This window comes from Centrocercus urophasianus, unplaced genomic scaffold (assembly GCF_019232065.1).
Source record: "Centrocercus urophasianus isolate 14NV4802_14NV808 unplaced genomic scaffold, USGS_Curo_1.0 seq_290, whole genome shotgun sequence".
Taxonomy (NCBI): domain Eukaryota; kingdom Metazoa; phylum Chordata; class Aves; order Galliformes; family Phasianidae; genus Centrocercus; species Centrocercus urophasianus.
Window position 1 is genome coordinate 85,355 of NW_024884856.1, and position 25,110 is coordinate 110,464.

Consider the following 25,110-nt stretch of genomic DNA (forward strand, 5'->3'; position numbering starts at 1 on the left):
CATTTTGGCTCAGAAATCAAACAAATCCCAACGAAGGAAGGAAGAAGAGAAAAGATTTTAGACAAGCACTGGATGCCTCGGTTCACAGCTGCCTCTGTGGTGCCTTAGGGGTGCTGTAGAGTCCTTCAGGTTCCTGCCATCCTCTGCAGAGGCCTCCTCAGGCAGAATCCATCTCCTGTGATGCCCCACGGCCACAGCTAATGATGAAGAGGTACGGCTGTCCCCCAGGAGCAGCGTCACTGGCAGCCTTTCAGGTTGCATTACATGAAGTAACTGATGCTGCCAGCTGGAAAGCAGCTGCACGGCAGATTGCATCCCTCATAGCACAGGAAATTAGTTGTAATTAATGAGGAATTCCCTCTGATATGAGCAACGGGTCAGAGTTTAGCTTCTCCATAAGCTGGCAGCCTAGCACTGACCTCGTGCAGCGTTCTGCAGGGGCCGTGGGGTTGGAGGGGCTGTGGGGACAAACTCACCCAACCCAGGGCTGCCCGCTGCCCCCAGCCCTTCCTCTGCAGCTCCCACCACCAACAGGGCTGCAAACACTCCCAGGGTAAAATGTTCGTGGTCACTCATGGCAATCCATGGTGGTAAGAAGGGGTTTCCACCAGGGAAGGATGAGAGCAGGATGCAGAGACGGGGAAACAAGATATTTGGAAAAGCCGATGAACCTTTTTTCTATTTGCCCCTCAATTTAAACCCGATCTGACCATACAGAGCCAGCTACAGCCTGCAGCGAGCGCATTCCTGGCTGCAGGGTGTGCTGGTGAGCCCTGGGCATCGCTCTGCTGCAACACACGGCGTTTCAGCGTGGAGGATTTGGCGATGTGTTGGGCATCCAGGCGGTGCCCACCAGAGCCCGGTCCCACAGCACCCACCCCTCCATTGCCTTTCATCTCACTGCCATCCCTCCCTGCCCCACAAACACCACCCCTGTTTGTAAAGTACCCAATTATCATAATTGTGCTGAGCTCAGAGCTTCGTTCTCGACCCCAACTCGGTTTGGGTTTTCTGCTTCTGTTTCAGCTCTGAAGAAGGCTTTGTTTCCATGAAACCTCCCTGCATTTTCCAGCTATTCCAGTCGGTCAGGTACAGTTATTGCCTCTCCCTCCACACCTTTCTTCCCCTGCCAGAATCACAGCCATGTGTGTGAGTTCCCTCTGGGGATCCCAGGACGCAGCCTCGGCACAGTGCCCACACGGGCAGCACAGTCAGAGCTGAAACCCTTCGTGTTTGCTGTTGGGGTCGTGATGGTGGATCTCCCACCCAGTGGCACCGTGGCCGAACTGGGATCTCCAATCCCAAAGGCACCACATCCAAGTGGGAGACACGATTATGGGGTGCACCCACCCCATTTCTGCAGTGGTGTAGGAAGTGACAGGGGGACGGGGAGGCTGGGGCGGGGGCTCAGCAGAGCTGGGGATACCAGTGTGATGGGGGCTGGAAGAGATGATCTCCGTGCAAGGCTGAGCCCAGGGCACAGGAAAGGACCGGGCTGTCTTGCTATGTACCCACACCTACTCTTGGCCAATGCAGAGATGAGCTCATGCAGTGTTCGGCCCCAGAGACCATCCTTTAATACACGTGCAGCCACATGGGCACATCTCAGGCTGTGCTGGAGGTTTGGGAATAGGGGGAGCGGGGCTGTCCCCTCTCTGCAGAGTTGGGAGGGGGTGGGGGCCCCTCCAAGAGCACATCTTGTGTGGGTGAGACTGAGAGTGGGGAGAAAGGCAGAGCTGAAAGGAAGATCTCCTTCCTAGGTGGTTGTCCACATGATTCATCACAGTGGGGAGTTCAGGGTGCAAAGAGGACAGAGGGGCAGCAAGGCGGGGGGGCAGGGGGCAGCCAGAAGGGTTGGGGATGTTCTTCTGTCCTGGTGCTCCTGTGGGAGAGAAACAAAGCAGAGCAGTGGGGCAGAAGAGGAGCTTCCCAAAAAGCGGCCCAAGGATCCCAGCCGGGATGACGCTCACTGCGATTACCTCTCACTGTCCTGTGGGGGATTTGGCAGCATCGAACATCTTCTTCCGCCCCTCCATCCCCGACATGGCCTCCACGTTCTTGCGCCAATCACCCACCTCCACGGGGCGCTCCTGCCAGGGGGATGGGGACAACGGGGACAGGGGGTGGGAACAGAGCACTGGCAGCCCCACGGCTCCCCTCCCCGTTGCACAGAGCCCTGCACACGGCCAGCTGCTGCCCTCCTGCAAATGCCCCCTCCATCAGAGCTCTGCCCTGAGCGCGTGGCTGGCCAAGGGGAGCTGCAGCAGGGAGCTCTGGATGCACGAGGCTACCAACCCAAAGCTGCATGAAACTCTGAAATTCTCCATAGGAGGATGAAGCTGATGTGGGACTTATTCCAGTTCTACACCAGCGCACCGAGTGCAAGCAGAAGCACTTTCACTGCAAGGAGAGCTCAGCTTGGATGGGGCTGGGAGTGCTGGAGGTGCAGGGAGAGCCCAGTAGGACAGAATGGGGAGGAGGCAGCCCTGGGTGCGTGCCCAGGCACCGGCTCTGCCGGCCCACAGGCATTCATAGATGACAAGCCGCGCTCCCAAATCGTCTCACGGCATCTAAAATAAACTCAGATCTGATCACCACCTGGCGTTGAGACCTGTAAGTGCAGTTTTCTGTCCGAAGGGCTGAAAATACGTCCTACAAGCAACAACGGGGGAAAAAAAATAAAAAGGAAAAATGAGCAGAAAATTGAAGCTTTTGTGCAAACTGCTGAGCTGGGACCAGGAGGTAAAACCCAGGAGAGGCACTGGGATAGCAGCACAACTCTTCTAGGAGGAATCTGGACATCCCAACTTTGCTGCTGCTCCAGGAAGGACCAAAAAGTTGCGATTCCTGAACAAGGCACTGAAAAAAAGTCCTCCAGACTCCATGGGGCTGTCAAAGCACTCTGTGTGGAACTGCCAGGATGGTCTGACCTAAAAGTCATCTCCTTGTGGCTACGAAGCACAAGGTGGACCAAAGCAAGGAGCCAAGGCAAGAAAGTCCCAGTGCGATGCTGGGACTCACTCCCTTCTCTTATCTCTGCAGAGCTGCTGTGAGCTGGGCTGCCTCTCTGCTGCCAAGTGTGCTTGCTGCGCTGGCTCTCTCTTATCTCATCTGTGCTTGGGAGTCTCCTGGGTGTTTGTAACTGGGATTGCACCAAATCAGAGTTCTCCTTGCACCCAAGAAGACCAAAGACCAAACTCTGCATTTGCAGCTCAACAGACACCATCCTCCATTGCCATCATCTGCCATTACCTGCTGCAGCCCAACAGCTCCCAGGTGGTCCTATGATCCACACAATGAGCTCAACCTGCTATTTCTGAGGCTTACGAGGCATGAGGACAGTCCTCAGAGGCTGAAGGACAAGGGCAGCCCTGGGAGGTCCCTCATATGGGAAATGTTGATCACAGCCTGAATGTCTGATTGTCCACCTAAGGCAGGCACTGAGTCTGAGTAAGGCATCCCACTGAGATGTGGGAGCACAGGTGAAGGCAATTCACCCAATTCACCTGTGCTGCTGGAAGGGGTGGAGCCTGGCTGAACCTCTCCTAGATCCTATTTAAGTGCTGACCGCCACTGAGGAAGGGTCTCTTTCTGGAGGTTGATCCTTGGGGAGTTTGCTGCGAGCCTATGGCCCTGGTGAGCATTTCCATTTATTTTGGTAGTCTTACTATGACCTCTGCATACCTGCTGATTGCACATCCCTCCATCCACCCACCTTCTCTGTGTCCTCCTTCTTGACAGACTTCAGGTTGGCTCTCAGGTCCATGGACACCTTGTGCTTGGAGCCCAGCAGAGCTCTCAGCATGGCGTCGGCAGAGACGCGGACCCTCCGCAGCGGGGGCCGCTTGAACTTCCCTCTCAAGTCGAGGACTTTGAGCTTCAGGTCTTTAATCTGCAGCATGGGGAAGGCAGGATGTGGAGGTCACTGAATGGAAGCCTTGCATGGGGGCAAGGGAAGGAGGCCTTGGTGGAACAGCAGTCAGTGCTGACCCCAAGCCCCAGCAGGATCCAAGCCTCTGCCCTTAGGGCCACCTCTCCCTGCACCCAGAGCTGTCACTGCCTTGTCCCAGCCCACCTGGATGGCAGCTGGACCGTGAGAAGGAGTGCTCAGACCCACGAGGGGTGATCAGGAGAGTGTGGAAGTTGCCTTCTCCTTCCTACCTCCCTAGTGTTATGGTTGCACTTTGCTTCGATGTCATATCTCTCTTCATCCACAATCTCCACCTTCTCGTGCAGCTCCCGGCACAGATCCTACGGCCAAGCACAGCACGAGAGAGGTGAGCGATGGCCCCAGTGCTGCACAGCCACCACTCCATGCTTGGGGCAGGGATGTACCTGAAGCTGGCTCAAGGACAGACCGCTGGTGTGCAGCGGGGAGATGCGCTCGGACAGGTATCTCTCCTTCTCTGACTGTTTGTCCACGATCTCCTGATCCCACTCCTCCTTGGCCTTTGCCAGCATCAAGCTCTGCGGGCACAAGCAGACGGTGGAGGTGTGGATGGGCAGATCCCACTGCTGAGGTCTCTAAAGGTGCCGGTGGGATGCTGACCTCAGCACTTGTGTGCCTTTGCTCTGCTGCGGCAGAGACTTCCCCAAGCCACAGCAAGGGGAGCAGCCAGGGTGGTGCTGCACAGCCCAGGGGCACCAACACACGGGGGCTGCAGAGCAGGAGGGCTCAGAGCTTCACACAGGGGGAAGGGAGGGGAGATTTGCTCTATCAGCCACAGCCCACATCAGTGAGCTTTCTCAGAAGAGAGGTGGGAGTGGGAGCTGCCGTTCCCCACCACCATCCCACCAGCCGCACAGCTCCTGTTCCACCAAACCCAGGGAGTTTCCAGCCCTCGGGACTCACCTTCAACAGGAGCTTGCGCGAGGCTGTGATCTTGGATTTTCTCTAGGGGAAAGGGGAAGGAAAAAGCTTTGAAAACCAACTCGGAGAAAAGGCAGGGGAGCATCATGATCCCTCTCAAAAGGAGCAGCACTCACCTCCCTGCTGGCAGGCGCATTTGGGCAGGAGCAGTGAAGGAGAGGAGAGAACAGAGCATCAATGAGTGGGAATCAGAAGGAGGGGGCAGTCAGAAGTTTCCCTTGGAATTGCCATTGGTTTCAGTGTCTCTGTGTGCAAGGACTCGCACCCGCAGTGAGCCCTGCCTGCAGCCAGGCTGAGCAGATGCGGCTCTCTGGGAGCTGAAAGTCCCCTCTCAAAAAGCCAGAATTCTGTGATTCTGTGCTTTCAGGTCCTCTGACCTCAGAAAGCTCCAAGCTTCCAATGAGGACACAGAGGTTGCTATGCATTTTTAGTTGAAGAGAGATGATTTTTTACGAAGGGAACAGCACAGAGGTCCCAAGCAATGCGTTCTCCAGTCTGAACCCCATTAAAAAAAGAAGCTGCTCAGTGGGTTGGAGTGGGAGAGCCCTGGGGGGAGATGAAGCAGCACTACTTACGGCTCCGGCATCGTGGCACTGGGCTGATCTCCTGAAAACACACAGAGGCACAAATAAATAAATAACGTGCAGAAATAATCAAGCAAATATAGAGATGGGTTGGTAAATAAATCAACAAACATGAGAGAGGAGGATGAAACAAGCCACAAAACGGTGTTGGCTGCTGCCAATGGAGGGGAGCAGCCCTGGTGCCCCATGGAGCTTCCCAATGCCTGCCCCACTCCTCACTGGGTGGAGACCTGTGGGTCTGGGTGTGCACGGGATGGGTGGAATGAGGGGTCACCACCCACCCCCTCTGCTCAGACCCAGCATCCAGTGCTGCTCAACCGTGGAACGCTCGCCATTTCATACTTGGAATGCTCTCAGTAACCCTATGCCCCGGCAGCTGCTGTGTGCTGAGCCCCTGCTGGCTGCTCACAGCGTGAGCCCAGGGGTGGGAAAAGCACTGGGAAAATGCCCATCGAATCTTCCTTCCCTCTTTGCATCCAAACTGAAGGTGCATCTCAGTAGCAAATGGCTCTTGCCGGTGCTGGTGGAGCTGCTGGTGTTCCTCCATGCTCAGCTGTTCCACCTCCACCGACCTCTTTGCACCCCCCAGTGAATTTGGGAACCATTTTAAACAGCAAAGGGGACAATTAAGAAGAGTTGCTCTGGTCCTGGAGAGGTGCCCCCAGGCTGAGCAATGCACAGTATGTGGGCAGAGGTCCCTCACGTTGTCCCCACTGCCTCACAACTCTCACCTGAAGCATTGCAGCTGGGGGAGAAAAGCCACAGATCCCCACAGGAGCCCCATCCCACAGAGCCTGCTGGGCCCCAGGGTTTACAGAGAATAACCCCAAAAATAGGATATATGTATTTTTTTTTAGCAAAAGTCAGACATCAGCTGCCCATTTCACGCTTTTATTTGGAGGTTTTTGGTGACACAGCAAACACCCCAGAGGACACACGGGGAAGGCTGAGGGCAGACCCCAACCTTCCTGAATTCCCCAGGGGGGACAGAAAACCCTTTGTGCCCCAGCAGCGCAGCAGCAGCTGGAGGAGCCTCGTGGCGTTCCTCTCCTTCCCCTCGGAACAAAGCCACGTTCCAGGAGGTGGGACCCACGCCAGACCCCATCCCAGCGACCTCTACCAAGGACAACCAAGTTTTAGGGCAAAATAGTTCTAATTTGGCTTCCCAGAGGGCTAGAGGAGCAGCAGGACGCGCCTGGTGAGCTCGTGTCAGGGACCTGGGGGCTCCAGACCCAGAGCATCCGTAAAAGACTTTGCTCTCTGATGGAGACACGATCAGGACGAGCTCATTTTGCTCTGATCACACGTCTCCAGCCATAAAAAGTTTCATAAAACACAACAGCAGAGAAAACGTTAAAAGAAATAGCCCTGTAAAATCAAACGCAGCCAGCTCTGCCATCCCCCTGCAGCCACACTGGGTGCACTCCAAGCCCACCTCCCCGCTCCCACCAGCGACCCCAAGCAGCCACAGAAGGACTCAATCCACCCCAGAACGGCGCTGGTGGCCGACTCAGATGGAACTGACTGCCACAGCTGGGGACCGACAGCCCCACATCCCCAGCAATCCCACAGGGGGACCCTCTTACCTGCGAGCTGCTGCCTGGTGTCTGCAGAGCTGAGCACTGCGGGGCCCGGCGGCGGAGGGGGAGTGTTAACCCTCAGCTGGCTTCCAAGTGGTCAGTAAAAATAGCACAAATCCCCTCTGGTGCACTGCGAGCCCCACTGCCCCGTGACGTGCAGCGCACACCTGGGGTGCTGCCTCGGGCACACGCGTGCATTGCAGCAGGGTTTGTTGCACCGTGACCCCAACGCGCTCACAGCAACGCCTGCTGTTTGCATGAGGTCAGTTCTGCTGCTGCTCGCTGCCCACTGTGCACAGATGGATGCATCCAGGGTGCAGCAGCAGCGCCCGTGCGCTTCCCACTCCGCTCCTCTCCCACGCAGTGCTGGGCAAAGCCCTGCAAGGAGGCAAAACTCGCGAGGCCGTGTCTCTGCATGGCTTTTCTCTCTGCGGAAAATCTCTCAATTTTATTTATTTTTATGGCAGAAAAGGAGATGGGGTGAAGAGCTGTTGTATGCACAGCCCATGAGCTGCAGTGATGTACCCACAGCAGTGCTGCTCACAGGGCTGCCAGGGCAGCAGTGCACATCCCCACTGGTGGGGGTGATGGGGAGGGGGTTCCACCAACAACACCAGGCGCTTGGTTAGAGCTGAGTGCAGGTTTGTGGGTCAGGAGCAGCCAGGTCCTGGTTGGGATGCTCAAGCAGTTTCCATCTCCTAAGCTGCTCCCTGCCCCCCAGCCGGGTGTCCCCACAGAAGGAGGCTCCATGCAGCCCATAGGGCTGCAGCACCTGTTCCCAGGATATTTTTAGGGGCAAATTTAGGAGCAAACAATCCCCAGCGTGCAGCCCAGCAGGACAATGCCTGGTATTTTAATCCTACATCTATTATGGTCACAGAGGGACACGCAGTTGTGTGCGTGGGGCAGCTCCAGTGATGGGGGCTACAGCAGCCCCATGTCCCACTGAACATGTGCAGTTCCCATCTCCTCCCACTGCCAGGACACCTGCAGGACCTGTGCCATGGGGGGGCGATGCAGCAGCCCCCCTGCTGCTGTGGGCTCAGTAGTGGTGGCAATGAGTGTGGCAGTGGCAGTGGCAGTGGCAGTCCCATCCTGGCTTCACCTGCTCTGCTCCCAGCAGGCACAGGATCAGCGTGGTGGATCCCAGGCTGCAGGAGGAGGTGTTACGGCAGTCCTTTATAAGGCTGTGCCTCCAGCATCTCTCCTTGGGATTGTTCCGTGCACACAGAGGAACCAAATTTAGCTGGTGACAAAAGGCCCTGCATTCCCCGCAGCCCTGCCTGGGGACCGGGGCTCAGGGTGCAGCGCAGGCAATTTTGGGATGCCATTGGCTCCAGGCTCAGGTTTCGTCCTCTGTAGGGACCTGGGCGGAGGAGGAGGGGAGGGAGAGGGGCTCCTCTCAGCCCTAGGCTTTGAGCTGTGGGACCAGCAGGAGGTATGGGTGTCCCCATCCCCCTGATGTCATGGGGACATTTTGGGTCCCTATCACTGTCCAATACCCAGTGATCGAGCTGCCTGGAGACACTGGGGTTGCTTTATGAGATGTCGCCTGTAGTTTTATGAGATGCTTTCTGAGCTCTTCATATGTAGGATGGGGACAATCTGGAAATCTATGGGGAAGATCAGTTTGAGGTCAAATTCTTTGCAAAATAATATCCCCCAGTGCTTGGGACAAATTGATTCAAAGCAGGGCTGTCTCTGAGGAGATGGATGCCAACACTGAATTCCCAAAGCTGTATGGGGAGGTTGGACCCCGGGAATCATTAATGCTGGAGAAGACCTCTGAGATGCCCAATCCAACCCAACCCATCCCCACCATGCCCACTGACCATATCCCTGTGCGCCACATCCTGAAGGTGTCAGAGCCCCAAATTCAAGACAACCGACCCCCACAAGTGGCTGGACACCCCACACGAAGCTGCTGCCCCTCACGTGGCTTTGCAGCAGTGCTGGTGGGTCCCATCCCCAACTCTTGGCCCTGGGGCCATCCCACTCATCCATTCTTCTACCAGGAGTTGTCTCCCTTTCCATTGACCCCAGAGGTGATTACAGAGCCAGCGGGCTTCCCAGGGCAGCCAGGACAGAGTTAGAAACAACAGCTGAGCCTCTGCTGTCCCCTGGGACCTCACACCCCAAACACAGCCATCCCCATCCCAACACTCAGAGCCAACCCCAAACATTGAGGGCACCGCAGGGCTGGGGGTGGGGGAGACCCTGTGGGCTGAGTGGGAGGGGGTGGGACAGCTCAGAGACCTGGGGACATCACCTCCAGGCGTGGAATTGGAGCTTGGCACTGGGGATGGAAGGGACACAGAGGACATAAAGCTATCAGAGAGCATCCAAAGGAGGGCTGTGAAGGGTCTGAGGGCAGGACGAACGAGGGGCTGAGCGCAGCACCATGGGTGCCAACCCAGGACAGAGCTGCACAGCTGGATTTTCAGGCTTTGAACTCAGGCAGCCCCAGGCACCCTGCTCCATCCCAGGGCTCAGCGCCCACCTGCAGCTGTGCTCAGTGCCCCCGGGGTCCCAGTGCTGCAGGGGCTGTGTGGTTCTCACCCCTCTGCTGTGCCTCAGTTTCCCCACCTCCTACAGCATTGGAGAAGCTTCCTGTGTGTCCGTGCTCTGCTTTTGGAAGCGAGGGCTGGAAGCACCCCTTGAACTCCTTGCATCCCTAACAGCCAGCTAACACATGTGGGCAGCATTTAGACTGCTGCAGAGCTCATGGGGCTCCTTACAAGAAGTTTTCCCCTGCAAATCCAGCCCCCCACTGAGAACCTTCCTGCAGAAATCACACAGGTGCTGCTGCTGCCCTGTGCTCCATGCATGTGGGTCTGCTTGCACACAGCGTGCCCCCACCCCTGCATACCCTATTAAAAAAACCCAATTCTCAATACCAGAGGGAGGCGGATGGGTGGAAATCCATCCAAGATCTGCTTGGAAGGGGCATGGTGCAACATGACAAGCAGGCACTGACCGTGCCACCGTCCCTCCCCAGAAACACCCAGAGCTGGTTTGGCACAGGGCCGGGCCAGAGGGCCACTGTGCTGCGCTGTTCCCACGCAGCCGGGTGCGCTCCCAGCAGATCTGCACAGCCCCGGGCTGTGGGGCTCAGGCTGCAGCTTGTGGAGCTCAGCAGCTCCCGGCACTCACATCAGCACAGCCTGTCTGGGCACAGCCCCATGGTGAGGGATCCCTTCCCCTGATGCTGTCCTGCCTGCACCGCCTGGCAGCAAGACCTGACCCTAACCCTGACCCCAACCCAACCCCAGCCACCACGGGAGCAGCAGGGGACGGCAGGGTGGGGGGCACAGGAGCCTGGCTGTGGGATGCTGGCAGATTTAAGGGGGTGTCTATGAACAATCTGTGAAGCTCTGTGCAGGATTAGTGTTCTCCCATATACTGTGTGATCCCGCAAAACAAAGCAAAAAGAACAAAGCAGCAGAAGGACATGTTGGGGGTACAGTCAGTACAAGGAGTTGGGGGCCACAATGTCACATTGCCATCCCCAGGGCAGCATCCAGCGGCGCAGCCGTGTCACCGCACCATGGTGACCGAGGGGTCCCCTCTGCAGTCCTTGCACCATGTGGGGTCTCGGGTCTTTGTGTCCCCATCCACATCCGATGTCCCATGGCTCAACACCACGCTGCTTCCTTCAGGTCGGCCTCACCCATCCCATCCCCTGTCCTGCAGGAGAGGCCGGGGGTCTCCGCCAGTCCGCCATGGGCCTGGCCACATCCATCACCTTCGGGGAGCCCCTGGTGGTGGCCCTGGCTGTGCCCTTTGCCCCATCGGTCCAAGTGGGTGCAGCCATGCCCTGGTGCCTCACTGTCCCGCCCCATGGCACTGGGGCCGGTGCCTGCACTGGCCTTCCTGGGAAGCCCCAAGGGCTCAGTTGCTGGCTGGGATCCTATTCTCTCCTCCTCCCACTGAGCTGAGCGCCGTCTCCATCCTGCTCCGGGGATGCTGCACAGCCACGCGCTGTCCCACTGCAGCTGCGTCGTACTGCACCACTGCGGAGAGAAGCACTGCTCACCCACCCGGCCCATGCTGGGCAGGAGCAGGGGCAGCCCTGGGGAGCGTGGTGTCACCCCCACCCCACGTGCCAGAAGGCAGAGCCCACCCCGTGTCTTTCTGTGAGAGGGACGACATCAGTGCGTCCCTCTCTTGGGGTGCAATGGGATGAAACCTGAGTGGCAGGGGGGCTGCACCGGGTGTCAGCAGAGCCCAGCCAGGGCAGGGGGGCGCGCAACGCAGACCCAGGAAAGGACCTCCCCCATCCTGGGGCCACCGGAGCACCTCGGGGCAGGATCCCACCACCAGTTCCCCACGCCCCGAGCACAGCAGGGCCGTTACCTGCTCTGCAGCTGTGCCGTGCCCGCACCACCTGGATGGCCTGCTGGTTCTTGAAGCGGACGAGGCCCATGGTGATGGCAGCGTTCCAGCCCGGGTCCTCCTGGGCGCAGCGGAAGTCGATCTCGTGGCTGTCGTCCATCACCACCGTGAAGTAGATGTGCCTCTCCTTCCACTCCACGCACTCCACCGCCTTCATGCGGGCGAAGCTCAGCTCCTTTCGACGCGAGCCCTTGGGCTCGAAGAGCTGCAGCCCCTTCTCAGTCAGCAGGCACCGCTTCTTCTTCCAGAGCTGCAGCAGCCCCCCGCTGCGCTTCTCCAGCACCCCTTCCCGCAGCACCTTCTCGGGGGTCATGGCGGCTCCTCAGCTCCCGCAGCCGCGCATCCCCTGCTGGGGATTTCCACCCCTCCCCCCGCGGCTGTCGGGACCCCCGCAGCTCAGTGGCCCCCGGATCGACCCCCCCCCCGGCTCTCACAGTGGGGCGGCAGCAACGGGACGCCCCATTCCGCCGTCCCTGCGGCTGAGCTCGGCGTCCTGCCCCATGCAGCGTGTGGGATCCCCGGCTCCGCGCTCCCCAGGATCTGTTGCTACACGCCCGGCCGCTCTCCCACTTGCATTCCATCCCCGCCTCGCCTGGCCCCTCCTGCTGTGCACCCTTCACGCCCAGGCGAAGCCCAGCCAGGCCCGATGCTGCCCCGCTGCACCCACCTGCACGGTGCTTTCGGGGTGCCTGCGGGCGGGTGCAGTCCTGGGGCCCCGTGCAAACAGCCCAGGGCACGGCGTGGGCAAAGGCGCAGCAGGGAGAGGACAAGATGTGGAGCTGCAGTCCTACGGGGCTGGGGATTGCAGGGGGCTGCGGGTGCAGCACCGGATGGTTGCAAGGCTATGGAGGACAACAGCACCTGCATGTGGGGTTATGGGGTGCAGTGCCAGCTGGGGCGGGGGAGTTTTGGGGGCACTTCTAAGCCAGGAAGGGGCTGGGGGGTGCAGTGGGATTCTGGGGAGCAGCACCACGAAGAACAGAGGGCTGTGCGTGCGGGGCTATCTGGGGCGGGGGGCTATGGGGTTCAGAAGCAGCCAGGACAGAGGGCTGTGGGGTGCAGTAGAAGCTGTAGAAGAGGTCTGTGGGTCTTAAACATGGGGCTACAGGGTGCAGTGCTGCCTGGGCACAATGCTGTGGGTGCAGCACCAACCGTGAAGGGATTGTGAGGAGGGAGCTGGGAGGGGAACATCTGCAGATGGAAACGTCCATGCCACCATCCCAAGGAGGTTGTGCACCCATCAGCCCTGCACCCAAAGGAGCTGCTCCAATACCTCTGCACAGAGCTCCTGTCCCCCTGTGCCCCCTCAAGGAGAACAATTTGGTGTCCCCAGTCTGTCCCACAGTGAAGACAGCATCTCCAGCTTTGTGTGACTGCGCTGAGCAGGGATGAGGCTGTGTGGCACAGCCTGGTCCTGCCGGAGTCCTCCCTCCCCAGCAGCAAAACACCGGCGCCTTTCCAGCCTGTCTTGTTCCCGACCACGACAGCTCCGTCTGTTCCCATGCCAGCCCCTGGCAGAAGCTGGCCCTGCTGTGCTGTGCCTGTGGGGACATCTGGGTGCATGGCACTGGCCATGAGCTGCTGAACAGAGCGATTGTTGCAGCACCCCGGGCGGATGGATGAACCCGGAGGTGCTGAGTGTGCAGAGCCCTCAGCAAAATAAAATAAAAAAGTCGAAAAAAGGGGACAAAAAATCCCCACGGAGCGGCACCGGGGTCACCGTCTGGGGCTGATGCCTGCCGGGGGCAGCGCTGGCAGCCAGCATGGCCAGGGGGCAAGTCTGCAGCGCCAGGAGAGGCACCTCATTATCCCTCATTAACAGGGCAGGGCCCGCTGTGCAGTCAGGAACTGGTTCGTGCTCCCCGAGGCCAACATCACCATGCTGGCACCGGTCCCCACTGTCCCAGCAGCCCCAGTTTGGGATGTTGGGCACGGAGGGGGGTCAGCTCCGGCCCCGCGGGGCTCTGGGGGGAGTGGAGCAGGTGGGTCCCTGCAAGGAGCACACGCTCAGGGTTGGTGGACCCCAGGAATTTGGAAGCCAGCAGTCTGGGCTGTCCTTCCCAGCTCTGCTCCAGCAGGTGGGGATGTCAGTGATGCTGCTGGCCACCAACCCCACGGTCTCTTCCCTCGCCAGCTGGGGCTGCTCACTGCATCGCCACCTCCAGCCACCATGGGAAGATCAGTTTCCCACAGCCATGAGGTCACAGAGCCTGTCACCTCCCCTCTGTCCTCTGGTGACCAGACCCAGAGAAGGGTCTCATTCTGCTGAGCCAGCAGAGCTCGATGCTGCAGCTCTGTCACCACCGTCCCAGGGCATCTCTCTGGACGGTGTTGGGTCCCCCATCCCCATCCCCAATCCCCAGCGCTGCAGCCCCCAGGCTGCCATCAGGGCTGGGTGCTGCGGATGCAGCGCGTTGGGCAGTGCATGGGTACAGATGTGCAGACACAACCGTCCGTCTGTCCGGAACCGTGCCCGGGGAGCAGCAGCCAGCAGAGGGAAGCAGTTGCAGCCGTCCCACTGCGGATTAGAAAGGACAGGCGGCGAGGCTGATCCGTGAGTATCTCACGCCGGTCAAAGGAGAGAAGCACACAGCGAAAGCAAAGTGTTTCAGTGAAAACAAATTAAACCTGGAGAGCTGCCAAGCTGGAGGATCAGAATCCAGCAAAAAAAAACAACACCCAACCCGGGAGTAGGTGAAAAGCTCCGAGCTGTTAGCACTGCTGGGCACGGCTGCCTGGAGCAGCGCCACGGAGCAGCGCTGATGGGTTTGGACGCGGTGTGCGCATGGCAGCGCCCGCGCGAAGCGCAGGAAGGAAACACTGCCTAGGAAATGGTCACACGAGGGGAGGGCAGAAGGGGCTGCGGAGCTGCAGGGAGAGCCCCTCCGCTTTCATTGCAAGCTGCAACAGCACCGCTTCCCGTCCTGCCGCTCCACCCTGAGCTCCTGGGGAACAACCCCGCAACCCCTCGGGCAACGCCTTGGGTCAGCTTTGATGTTTTATTCCTTGCTCGGTGACACGGCGCAGCGCGGCTCATCCCGGCGGGACGGGCGACGCGGAGCGGAACGCTGGGAGCCTCACTGCGGGTGGGAGCGAGCTGTGTGCCCGTGCCGAGGGACCCGTGGTGGCAATGGGGCTCCCGCAGCTTCGGGGAGCGCAGGGTCGGGGCAGGGGAAGGCGCTGGTGCCGCAAAGCAGCAGGCGGGGATGGAGGAGGTGAGGGAGCTCGCTGCGGTGTGCGGAAACCCAGGGCTGGGCTGCAGGAGCCCAGGAGGAGCAGAGCGCGGCTCCTGGTGCCTCACTGCGAGTGGATGAGCGCCCCGGCCCCCTGCCCGAAGCCAAAGCCTTTGGGCCCGAAGTTCTTGGCGTAGCAACCTGCAGAGAGAGGAGGAGTAACATTAGGGCAGTGGCACGAGGGCACCGTAGCAGTTCTTCTCCTGAAGCAGGGCAGGGTTTGCCATGTCTGCAACGCTCCCCAGAGTTGCAAGGTCACCGTCTCCCGGATCCCTGCCCCATCCCCATTCTCACACCTCCAGGAGCAGCAGCCAGGACAACTGGAGGGGACCTGAGCCCAGGGACCCTCCTGCAACAGCCCCACAGGGCAGGGGACGTGGCACAGACCTTTGCAGTAGATCTCCCCGTCTTTGTCTGCCAGGGTGGTGGACTCCAGGCTTTTGCCACACTTGGCGCAGCGGAAGCAGGACTTGTGCCAGGACTGTGAGACAGGAGAGGAACCCAGTCAGATGGTAATGGAGACGAGACAGCAAAGCTTTGGTACCAGGTGGGATCCCTTTGGAGGGATTCTGACCCTGGTTCTGACCCAAAGCCATCAGCAAAGGGGTTTGCTGATGGAAAGTCTGGCAAGAGCTCTTCTCCCCACCCTCAGCACAGCAAAGCCCTCCTGCCCCGTGGTGAAGACACAGAGGGGAAACATTGGCTCCTAAACTGAGCCTTCACCACCCCCATCCCTCAACAGTCACTTCACAGTGCAGTGGGTGAAAAGCAATCGTCCTTCTCTTAAAACACAACAATAAATCCCCTCAGTTATTCACCAGGATCTGCTGCACCTGAGCCCAGGGGTGGCACTGGGGGGAGACAACTGCAGCTTTAGGGCAGCAAATAGACACTAAGAATGCAGGAATCAGCCAGCGTTCAAAAATAAAGCTCCCCCAGCCCTGCCAGTCCCTCCGGGGACAGATGAGCTCACGGGCCCCGAGCAGCACACAGAGCAGCCAGAGCCCTCACAGAGGAATTTAAATAAACGCTTTGGAAAACATCAAACCTTTTTTGGAAGAAAATGTGAAATAAGGGCTGGGGGAGGAGGCAGCTGAGAGTCATCCAGCGAACATTAGTACATTGAATACATGCTCTGGAATCCTCTCTGGTTTTCTCGAGCACAATTGCTTTGCCAGATTTGGGTCCCTGTAAACATCGACAACACCGGGAGGCCAAGAGCCAGCGCTGGGATTTTGAGGATAACCAAAACGTGGCACATCCCTCACAGACCCTGCTGGAGCCTCAGTACGGTGCTGGAGGCTCCTGTGACTCCATGCTTCTGTGCTCTGGGGACGAGCACCGACTGCGGGGAGGATGAAGTGCAGGGGTCGATGTGTGGGGCAGCACCAGTGCCACAGCACAGCCCCATAGCTGAGGCCTTCCGCCGTCCTGACCCCACAGCACAGAGGTGAGCCTGGAGCACTCTTGGGTTCAGAGCTGGGCAGGGATGGGGCCACAGGAGGGAATGCGGAGGGTCCTGGTAAAGCTCCCCTTTAGGTGCCAGGGTTGCAGGGTGTGTGCGTGTGCTCCATCCGTACCTTTCCAGCTCCAATCACCTTCTCGGCTGCGTACACCGCTTGGCCGCAGCGCGGGCACCCATCGGAGCCGCCGACCTTCTGGGCCATTCTGGATGCGTTCGGGTTGGTGGGTCGGTGGGATTGGCCCCTGTGGACGGGAGGGAGTGCATTAACGGGGTGCAGGAACGGGAAGAGGAGGGCAGAGCTGTGGGAATGCAAACCCCAGCCCGGTTTCGGAGGGGCTGTCAGGATGGCGTTGACCCCCGTGGAAACTGCAGCCCCACGGCTGTGTGCTGGGATGGGATGGGCAGCAGGGCTGGGTGATGGGGACGTGCCCGTGGAGCCCTCATGTCACTGAGAACATCAGAGCAGATGTGGGCCTATTGCCAGCCACGTGGCATGCCCAGCACATGGGAAGTCCCCCCTGAAGCAGGGAATCCATGACACTCTGCAGCTTGGGGACTGCTGGACACTCAGGGGGCTCTGCAGGGCGGTACAGCCGAGCACATCTGGACAGATGTGAGGGAGAAGGTGCACACAACATCCCCGATTTCAAAACAAGACTTCAACTCACTCTTCGTATTTGATCCCCAGAGACTCGCCCTTGTCGGTGCTCAGGGTCCCGGCGCCCATCCCGTACCCATAGCCCTTGGGGCCGTACTTCTTGCCATAGCAGGACTTGCAGTAGATCTCATCTCCATGCACAGCAACAGTGGTGCTGTCCAAGTTCTTCTTACAGACCACTGGAAGAGAGGGAGGGCCTTGTCAGCCCGTGCATCCAGATCTGCTCGTTAGCAGCAGAGAACAAGTCCTCACACGGGACAGCACAGCTCGGCTTTCAAGGAGCGAGGAAACCCCAGACAAGATCAGTGTTCAAAGGGAGTGCATGCAAAACGGCTGCAGATAAGGATCACAACAAGAACATTGTCTGGCTTTAAAAGGAAGCAACCACCAAGGCTACAAGGCTGATAATAAATAAGGCAGCAGCTCTGTTAACCTCACTGCTGCCGGAACCCTGGGTGGGGGCAGGTTTGGAGCCAGGATGGGGCACAAATCCTAAATTTCCCCTCAAATCACAAAGATACTCATGCCAATGTGCCACCCCAGGTCTGTGCCAGGAGAGGGGTTGTGCAGGGCACACTCAGCACTGCCAGCCAGGTGGGTGTCCCGGCCATGGGGTCAGCGTGGGACATAAGATGGGACACAAGGGGACAGCAGCAGGGCCTGGGGACCCCGGCGCTGTGCTCATGTCCCATTCTGATCTCATCCTCCACGTCAGCTCCCAGCCCTTCCTGGCACACCGTGATGGGAGGGAAGCAGCAAACAAACGAGGCTCACAGCAATCTCTAGTGTTTACCTGCCCCGTTCAGAGCATGACGCCCAAGGCAGAGTCCACAGCGCTGGCAGCCAGCGCCAAAACAGGTCCTGTTACAGCTGCACCCCAACCATCCCCATCCTGCTCACACGCCTTAAATGTCGACGCTCCCAGCAGCCCATTTCGCTCCTTGCCAGCAGGAAAGTTCCTTGCCCTTTACCAATATCACAGGAATGCAAACACAGCTCCCTCAGTTCACTCAATCCGGGGGGGAGGCAGCGTTCCTCGGCCCTATTACTAAATATGGTGCTCCTCCCGCGTGGCCGCAGGCAACCCCACGCACTGCTGCAGGGAGGAGGTGGGAAGGAAGCCTGTGGCCATCTAAGGAGGGCTGGCAGGGTCCTGTGCTCACTGTGTGCTCCCCGTCCCCTGGATAGGGGTTGGGATCCAGGCTGACGTGGAACTGTGCATCCCATGGCTCAGAGTGGGTGTCCGACGGATGGGCTGGCGGTGGGACACAGCAGCCCAGAGCTGAGTATGGACAGTTCTGCATTCAGAACCCACAGGGATGGATGTGGGGGCCGACACCAGCGGGTTCAAAGGGCTTTGTCCTAACGGTGCTGACGCCGATGGCATCTGCTTTCCTCTCCCCCCAAGCTGGGTGGCTGCAGCCTTCAGTCCCCGCATCCACTGCTCTTCGTCTGCCCCAACCACTGTCATGCAACAAAAAAATTCCTTCCCAATCTGCTTCCTAGAAATCAGCCCCCGGTTTCTGCATCGCAGAAATTCCAGCACACCGCACTCATCGCATGAAGAACCCTTTGTTTTTCTAAGAACAGCTGAGCTGCCCCACAGAACAGCCAGACAAGAGCTGCTGCTGCTGCTGTGAGGCCAGGCAGCCTCCTTGCATCACACTTCTGCTTGTGCTATTGCCTTAGCTGGACCAACGCCACGCAGTCAATCAGCACTCACTCCCGGAGCTGATCTCCAGTTTAATGCACTGTGGTAGGTTTGGCTCCTTTCTGATTATTTCCTTGGCAAATCAGCTCCCAGTGTTTGTTTTTCTCTCCTAAAGATAGTGGCTTCACATTCCCGAAGGGGCCCAAGAGCAGTGCTGGGGAAGCTGGAGGAGCTCAGAGCAGCTCAGCAGCACGGGGCTGGGAAGCAGGGCTGGGGAGGAGCCCACTGGGACAGGCAGAGCTGCCAAGCACACGAGGAGCAGCATGAGGTCCCTCTGCAAAGCGTGAGGGTGGCAGCCCATGTCGTGGTGCTCTCCCTGGTGATGTGCTTCCACCAGCAGATGTGGGACATCTTCTCCCTTCCCCACGGCGCTGAGCTCCTTCCCTTCCCCAAGCAATGTCTCCTGCCTGATGTTTTGGCTTCTGGAGGCCATCTCCCACCAGACACGGAGCAGATCATATCCCAGCTCCCAGCAAAGCAGTGCGGAGGACCAGGGCCAGCGCTGTGCAACGTGCCACCTCCTGCCTGGTGGGAGCGCCCAGCTCATGCTCCAGCCTTCAGCATCTGAGGCACCTCCAGGGACAGGACCTCAATATTCCCTGGTGCAGGGATGCAGTATGGATGCTGGCTAAGCTCAGCCCTGACATCCTGCGGTGCTCTGGGCTGATCTATGCTTCTTCAGCCTGGAGGACAGCAGAACACCTCCACACAGCTCCTGCACCCCGGCTGCTTGTAGGGGAAACCCACTGAGCATTGACATGCCTCATAAACGTTTATATATACAAACAGGACACAAACTGCTGTCAGGGAGTGGGGCGAGGGGAGGGCAGTACTCACTGCACAAGAAGCAGGACTTGTGGAAGCTGCTGCCTTCGCACTGCACCTCCTCAGCGAAGTACACCGCCTTCTGGCACACGCCACATTTCTTCCCTCCACCCCAGTTTGGCATCCTGTGGGGAGAGAAGGGGCAGAAAATGTTTGCACTGATTCATAATGCTGCTGAGGAGCAGAATCAGCAGAACTCAGAGTGCCCACTTAGAGCATCCAGCGGGATCAGCATCCCAGGCCCTAGGAGCTCACGGCTCTGTTCTGAGCAAGAGAAAGGAGGAAGAGGAGTACGAAGGCTGGGACACAGGGCCAACACCTGAGCACTGACCTAACCGACCATGCAGCTCCCTGGCAGCATGTTAATGCTTCTCCTTTGCTCTCCTCTTTCCTGAGATGCCTCTGGTGAGTGATGAGAGGCCGCCTGATCTTCAAATGTGCAGATAATCCCACAGTAAGACAAACAGCGAACACACATGGCTGAGCTCCAACCCAGCCCTGGTATTTTGAAGGCTGGGGCAACGGAAGCCTCAAGAAACTCAAAGCCAACAAAGGGGAGACGCTGAGGATAAGGAGGCCAGTAGAAGGACCATAGGCAACCTCAGGTGGTCACAAAGACATCAGAAGCAAACGCTTGCTGGAGGTGCTGGGTGATACGAGGGTCTGCAGGTGCTGTAGGCTCAGCCCCACAGCCAGCTGTGTGCAGGACAGACACACAGACAGTGCAGGTGTGGGGCTGGAGGAGGAGGCAGTGCAGCCCCAGGGGTGTCAGAGCTGTTTGGGTGTGATCACAGCAGCCAGGAAACCTTTCCTCAACGCCCTGCAGGCTGGGCTTCCTACCCAGGGCACAGCGGTGCCAAATCCCTCCCTTCCAGCCAGCTCACTCCAGTCCCAGCCCTTGCATTGCCTTAAAAGGACACAATGTGTTTCTCTGGAGATTGTGTTGTTTTGTTATTTCCTCCTGGCAGAGCTCGGCAGGGTTCAGGATCTTCCTTAGGGGGCAGACAGAGGAACCACTGCACCCCCATCAGCCCCCTCACCAGGGATAACACAGAGCTGCCTCCGACACTGCCTCTCAAAGTGCCCCATTCCTCCTGAAGCAGGACAGCTGTCAGGCCCCACTGCTGCATCCCACAGGCCCGATTTCAGGGTCCCATAGCCCTGGATTTGGGGTCCCACAGCCCTGGTTTCAGGTCTCATAGCTCATTTTGTGCTCGGAGAAGATTGCTAGGGAACAGGAGATTCAGGCTGTGTAAAGAGCTGGGAGATTTTTTGCAGTGAAAGTATGAATACAAGGAAAGGCAGGAAAGCACTGGCTCTGCCTGATATTCACTCTTGATGCAGGATCGTTACATGATCTGGCAAAAGGACAAACAATAGGTGGGAATCACAGTTCCTGGGGTGAGATAGCTGCCTTCCACTTCAGAGAGCAGCTGGCACAGCCATGATGTGAGCAGGGAGAGAAGGAGACGTCTGAAGAGAGCAGAAGGAATCAGCTCATGGAGATGGGTGGGAAATGAGCAGGATGGAGCACTGGGAACTGCATTCAGGCCATGGGGACTCAGCCCCAAACAAATGGCATCGTGTATGGAGCAGCTGCCACAGCACCGTGCATGGGAACAGCCCTACAAGAGGGGGGCTGGCACTGTGCTCCTGTACCCCCATGTCACAGCAGTGACATAAGGAGACTCTGGGATGCCAGTGATGTAACTGGGGATAAAGGATGATTACAGTGATGCTGATCTGGTGAAAGAATGGAGTCCTGAGAGCAGTGAGTGCTGGGATGCAACAAAACACTGAGCATCAGCGCAGACACCAAGGAACAGAGCAGCAGCTGTGCTGGAGCTGAGAACTCCGGGGGCTTTGCCTGAAGAGAAGGGAATCAGGGGGGGATCCGAAGTCAGGAGCGACCCTCACACACACACTGTGCCCCCAGGTCCTGCAGTGGGACGTTGGGGTCCCACTGCTGCCCATCTGAGGTCTGCGGCAGGGAGGAGCAGTGCTGTGCCACCCTGCTGCCACGCGTGGGTATCAAGAGCGCAGAGCTGCCTGCTGCTGCCTGACGGCCACATGGCTCCCAGGCTGAGCTTACAAACTGGAAAGCTCCCTATCACAGCTGGGCATTCAGCTCATTTCTCAAAGAAAAGCCCGATTTTATGCAGAACTCTGCAAAGCACTTTCATGGACGCTAAGAAAAGCTCCTGGCTTCCGTGGGGATCAAACCTCCTGCCCGACACAGCTCCTGCAGCTTTGCAAGGCTTTCTGCCTGATGGAGATGGAGATGCAGGTGGGGGAAGAGGGATGGAATCACGGCGGGGAGGGGACCGCGCTGCCCCTGCTTTGGCGATGCGCTCTGTGGATGGCAAGCAAGCGCTGAGCCGCAACCACAGCAAGGAGGAGCAGCAACAACCCCAGGATCCAACCCCACAGCCAACCCCACAGCTGGCAGCTGCTGCACCTCCCGGCCCGGCACAGCCCTCCCTGCATCCCAGCACAGCTCTGCGTCCTCGAGAGGAATTCAAGCGGTTGCTCCGGAGCTTCCCCAGCGATCGCTGCCTCCTGGCAGCATCCGCGCGTGGTGCTCAGCGCTGACCAATGCCCGTTGCCACGCGCGGCCCCGCTGCCACCTGCGGGGTTTGGGGAGCCCGGAGCCGCGCCCGCTGCTCAGTGATGGGGGCCGCTCTCCCGGTCCCCCCGGCTCCCAAAAGTTATCCGCTCTGAAAGGCAAAGCGACGCAGGGCACGGGGAGAGGGAGCGCGGCGCGGCCGTTGGGACTTCCCGATGAGCATCACCGCCAGCACCCGGCCCGGATGGGGAAGTTCTGCGATTCTGTCCCCGGGGTCAAACTTCGCCCTCCTCCTCTGCTTACCCCCCCAAGTCCCCCGGTGCTCCCCGTGCCCTTCCGCCCACAGAGCAGCATCGACCCTCGCCCACCCGCGGGGCCGCAGCCCTCCGGGCGCGCCGTGCACGGAGCTCCCCATCCGCGGGCGGGCTGGGATGTTGGGGTCCGGCGGCCCCGGTTCGTACCTGCGGCTGTGGGCCGGGCCGGGCCGGGCGGGTCGGGAGGCGGCGGGTGCGGCGTTGGGGCCCGCAGGGCGCTCGGGGACTTTTGTTGGCGGCGGGGGGAGGCGGCGCTTCGCGCTCAGCGCCAGCACGGCCTGATGTCACTGCCCCGGGCGGAGGAGGAGGAGAAGGAGGAGGAGGAGGAGGAAGAGGAGGAAGGCACGGAGGCCGTCAGCCTCGCGGCGCCCGTCACGGCACGATGCCACCCCAGCGCTCCCAGCGTCACCCCCAGCGCCCTCTGCCACCTCGCTGCCACCCGCTGTCCCCTCTGCTCCCACACGCAGCACGCGGCACCCCGCGCTGCCCAACCATCACCCAGCACTACCGCGTCCCACCGCCGCACCGCATCCCTCGGTGCCACATCCGCACAGCTCCGACGCGGGGAGCTCCTCCCCATCCCTCAGTCAGCCCGTGCCGACGCTCGGCCACCCTCTCTGCAAATAAATGCTCCCTAACAGTCAATCTCAACTTCCCATCCAAAGGGACCGGAATGCACTCGAAATGGAGGTCCGTGAATCTTATGGGGTTCAGCAGGACCAAGTGCAGGGTGTTACAGCTGAGCCAGGGCAATTCCACATATGTGTACAGACCGGGAGAACTCCTTGAGAGCAGCCCTGCAGAGAAGGACCGGGGGTCCTGATGGACAAAAGGCTGCAGGTGAGCCAGCACTGCTATCTTGCAGCCAACTGCAGCCTGGGCTGCATCAAAAGAGGGGTGATAGTGAGCAGGAGCGGATTGCCCCCCTCTGCTCTGCCCTTGTGAGGCCCCATCTGCAGAGCCGAGTCCAGATCTGAGGCCCTCAGCTCAGGAAAGATTGTGGAGCTTTGAATTTGAGGAGCTGAGAATTTGCTCTATCAAATCGTGTTCTTGTGTTCTTTGTATCTATTGTGGTTTCCCTGGAAACAAATAGGAGGCACTACTTATAGAGCAACCTACACGTCACCTGTCCCTTGAGAAAAAAGGCTGATCCCTTCTCACTGCAGCTCCCTGCGGTGGTTGCAGAGCGATGGGTTCCACGTCACTGAGCGGAGCATCCCCAGCTGCCACCACGCAGGTTGACACGAGCACCTCCACATCATCAGGTGCTCCTGATGGCCACGGATCTCCCTCCAGGCTCTCTGAGTTCCTGCTGAGGGCTGAAGCCTTACCCCAGCTCTGATGCAGCCATGGGGACGTGCGTCCTGCCCCGTGGGGCAGGGAAATGAGATGACTCATAGGAAGTGTGCAATGCTCAGCACTCTGGTGCTGCAGATGGCTGCAGACCTGGACAGAGCCACCCCCTCCTGCTGAGTTCCCAGAGATGTGCAGCAGGGCTGTCGGGTTCTGGAGGCTCACGTCTCCCCGCTTCCTTCCTCCGAAGATGGAACGGATGAATGAAAAGCTGAGTGACATCTTCAGAAAAGGGCCCAGCATCCTGAAATTTGGGCTCTGCTGCTGCAAATCTCAGCTCTGCTCTTTGCTCCAGGGCTGTTCGCTGCAGGGCTGGAGGAGTGCGCAGGGGTCAGCATCCCTGGGGGCGTTCGGAGCCGCGGAAGTGGCGCTGAGGGATGTGGGCGGTGCGGGGGGACGGGCTGCGGTTGGGCTCGGGGAACTCGAAGGTCTTTCCCAACCTTAACGACCCTAAGGTTCTCTGCCTTGCTGTCCTCGAGGGGGAGGGCTTTGGCTGGCCGGTCCCTTCCATTGAGGGAGCCCTTTAGCAGCCGAGGATGGAGGCGAAGCCGTCCCCGCAGCTCGGCAGGTGCCGTGGGTCCCCGCGCCATCTGCTGTCGGGTCGGCGCTGCGATGCTTCGCACCACGGGTCGGGGAAGGCTGCGGTGAAAGGCGAGAGGCACAAATCCGGGCTGTGCCAGAAAGCTTTGTTTGTTTCATAAATAAAGCACTTATTTATCGTGGAGCAGTCAAGGTTCAGGAGAAACTGAAGGGAACGAAAACAGTACTTCAAGATAGCGGTAGCTGGAGGCACACGATGCGGATTTTGTTCTGGATGTGGGGGATGAATGAATGGTGTGTGCTCAAAGTGATCATCTTGGGAGCAGACCTGCAATAAGAACGTTTTGTTCAAAAGCTTCGTGCTCAAAGACCAGAGCTGGGCTAAATTCGAAAGAGCATCATAGGAAAACAGACAGGAATGTGGTCAGCAGTGTGAGGGACCCCGGGGTGTCAGAAAGATGGGAAGATGGCAGCAGTGTCACAGGCACAGACAGCAGCCCCTTCTTGCAGAGGAGTTCATTCTGCTGAGGATAAATTCCACAATGGAGTCCAACCTGCACACCCAGCTGTGGTTGCTGCAGGGTTTGCACACAGTGCCCATCATAGTGGACGTTACCAGGAAGGTGCTGCGCTGATTTAGAGGCAGCCGGAGCAGATCCCACAGCTTGGGGAGATGTGAGAATCTGTGCATGAGCAAAGCGGCGTCCCAGAAGTAACGGCACACATGCCAGAAGTTTGGGGAGCACTGTTTGCATGGATTACTGCCAGTTCTCATGAGCGGTGCCTCTCGGTCTTGTTAGCACTCTGAAGCTCGTTCAGACAGCCAGGAATCCTGGATGTAGAAATCTCTGCAAAGATACTTGGCCAAAATTCCTGAGAGCAAAACCAAAGTCTTGAACACATCGACATCCAATGGCTTTTTCCGGGCGGTTTCCATAGGAGCACTTTGTGCTGCTCCCAGGAGCGCAGGGCAGCCTGCAGCTCCACGGCTGCACTGCACAGCTCACGGGGACATT

At 58.9% G+C, this 25,110-nt stretch overlaps 3 protein-coding genes across 3 annotated transcripts; all 3 read right to left on the reverse strand.

Annotated features, from left to right (window-relative positions):
* Nucleotides 1–1,982: 1,982 nt before the first annotated feature.
* On the reverse strand, nucleotides 1,983–10,848 carry TNNI1 (troponin I1, slow skeletal type). Its single transcript, XM_042828317.1, has 6 exons — nucleotides 10,705–10,848; nucleotides 4,853–4,894; nucleotides 4,336–4,467; nucleotides 4,162–4,251; nucleotides 3,716–3,892; nucleotides 1,983–2,090 (listed from the first exon to the last, which is right to left on the reverse strand). Exons 1-6 carry the CDS (start codon nucleotides 10,846–10,848, stop codon nucleotides 1,983–1,985), a joined length of 693 nt encoding a protein of 230 aa, XP_042684251.1.
* On the reverse strand, nucleotides 10,478–11,742 carry PHLDA3 (pleckstrin homology like domain family A member 3). Its single transcript, XM_042828314.1, has 2 exons — nucleotides 11,391–11,742; nucleotides 10,478–11,047 (listed from the first exon to the last, which is right to left on the reverse strand). Exons 1-2 carry the CDS (start codon nucleotides 11,740–11,742, stop codon nucleotides 10,926–10,928), a joined length of 474 nt encoding a protein of 157 aa, XP_042684248.1. The 3' UTR covers nucleotides 10,478–10,925.
* Nucleotides 11,743–14,004: 2,262 nt separating this feature from the next.
* On the reverse strand, nucleotides 14,005–22,392 carry CSRP1 (cysteine and glycine rich protein 1). Its single transcript, XM_042828318.1, has 6 exons — nucleotides 22,349–22,392; nucleotides 19,334–19,446; nucleotides 16,796–16,964; nucleotides 16,243–16,369; nucleotides 15,050–15,143; nucleotides 14,005–14,803 (listed from the first exon to the last, which is right to left on the reverse strand). The coding sequence occupies exons 2-6, from the start codon at nucleotides 19,443–19,445 to the stop codon at nucleotides 14,727–14,729; spliced, it is 579 nt and encodes a 192-aa protein (XP_042684252.1). The 5' UTR covers nucleotide 19,446; nucleotides 22,349–22,392; the 3' UTR covers nucleotides 14,005–14,726.
* Nucleotides 22,393–25,110: the final 2,718 nt, after the last annotated feature.

Bases quoted from the DNA above. Each gene is read 5' to 3' on its own strand.
- TNNI1 (XM_042828317.1), bottom strand. From the start codon at position 10,848: ATGGCTGCACCCACTTGGACCGATGGGGCAAAGGGCACAGCCAGGGCC. The intron at 4,895-10,704 runs GTGAGGCCGACC...CCTTTCCCCTAG, and splicing joins CAGGACAGGGGATGGGATGG to AGAAAATCCAAGATCACAGC. The intron at 4,252-4,335 runs GTACATCCCTGC...GCTTGGCCGTAG, and splicing joins TGTCCTTGAGCCAGCTTCAG to GATCTGTGCCGGGAGCTGCA.
- PHLDA3 (XM_042828314.1), bottom strand. From the start codon at position 11,742: ATGACCCCCGAGAAGGTGCTGCGGGAAGGGGTGCTGGAGAAGCGCAGC. The intron at 11,048-11,390 runs GTAACGGCCCTG...TTCTCTCCGCAG, and splicing joins ACGGCACAGCTGCAGAGCAG to TGGTGCAGTACGACGCAGCT.
- CSRP1 (XM_042828318.1), bottom strand. From the start codon at position 19,445: ATGCCAAACTGGGGTGGAGGGAAGAAATGTGGCGTGTGCCAGAAGGCG. The intron at 16,965-19,333 runs GTGAGTACTGCC...CCTCTCTTCCAG, and splicing joins CAAGTCCTGCTTCTTGTGCA to TGGTCTGTAAGAAGAACTTG. The intron at 14,804-15,049 runs GTCTGTGCCACG...CTCTCTCTGCAG, and splicing joins CGGGGAGATCTACTGCAAAG to GTTGCTACGCCAAGAACTTC.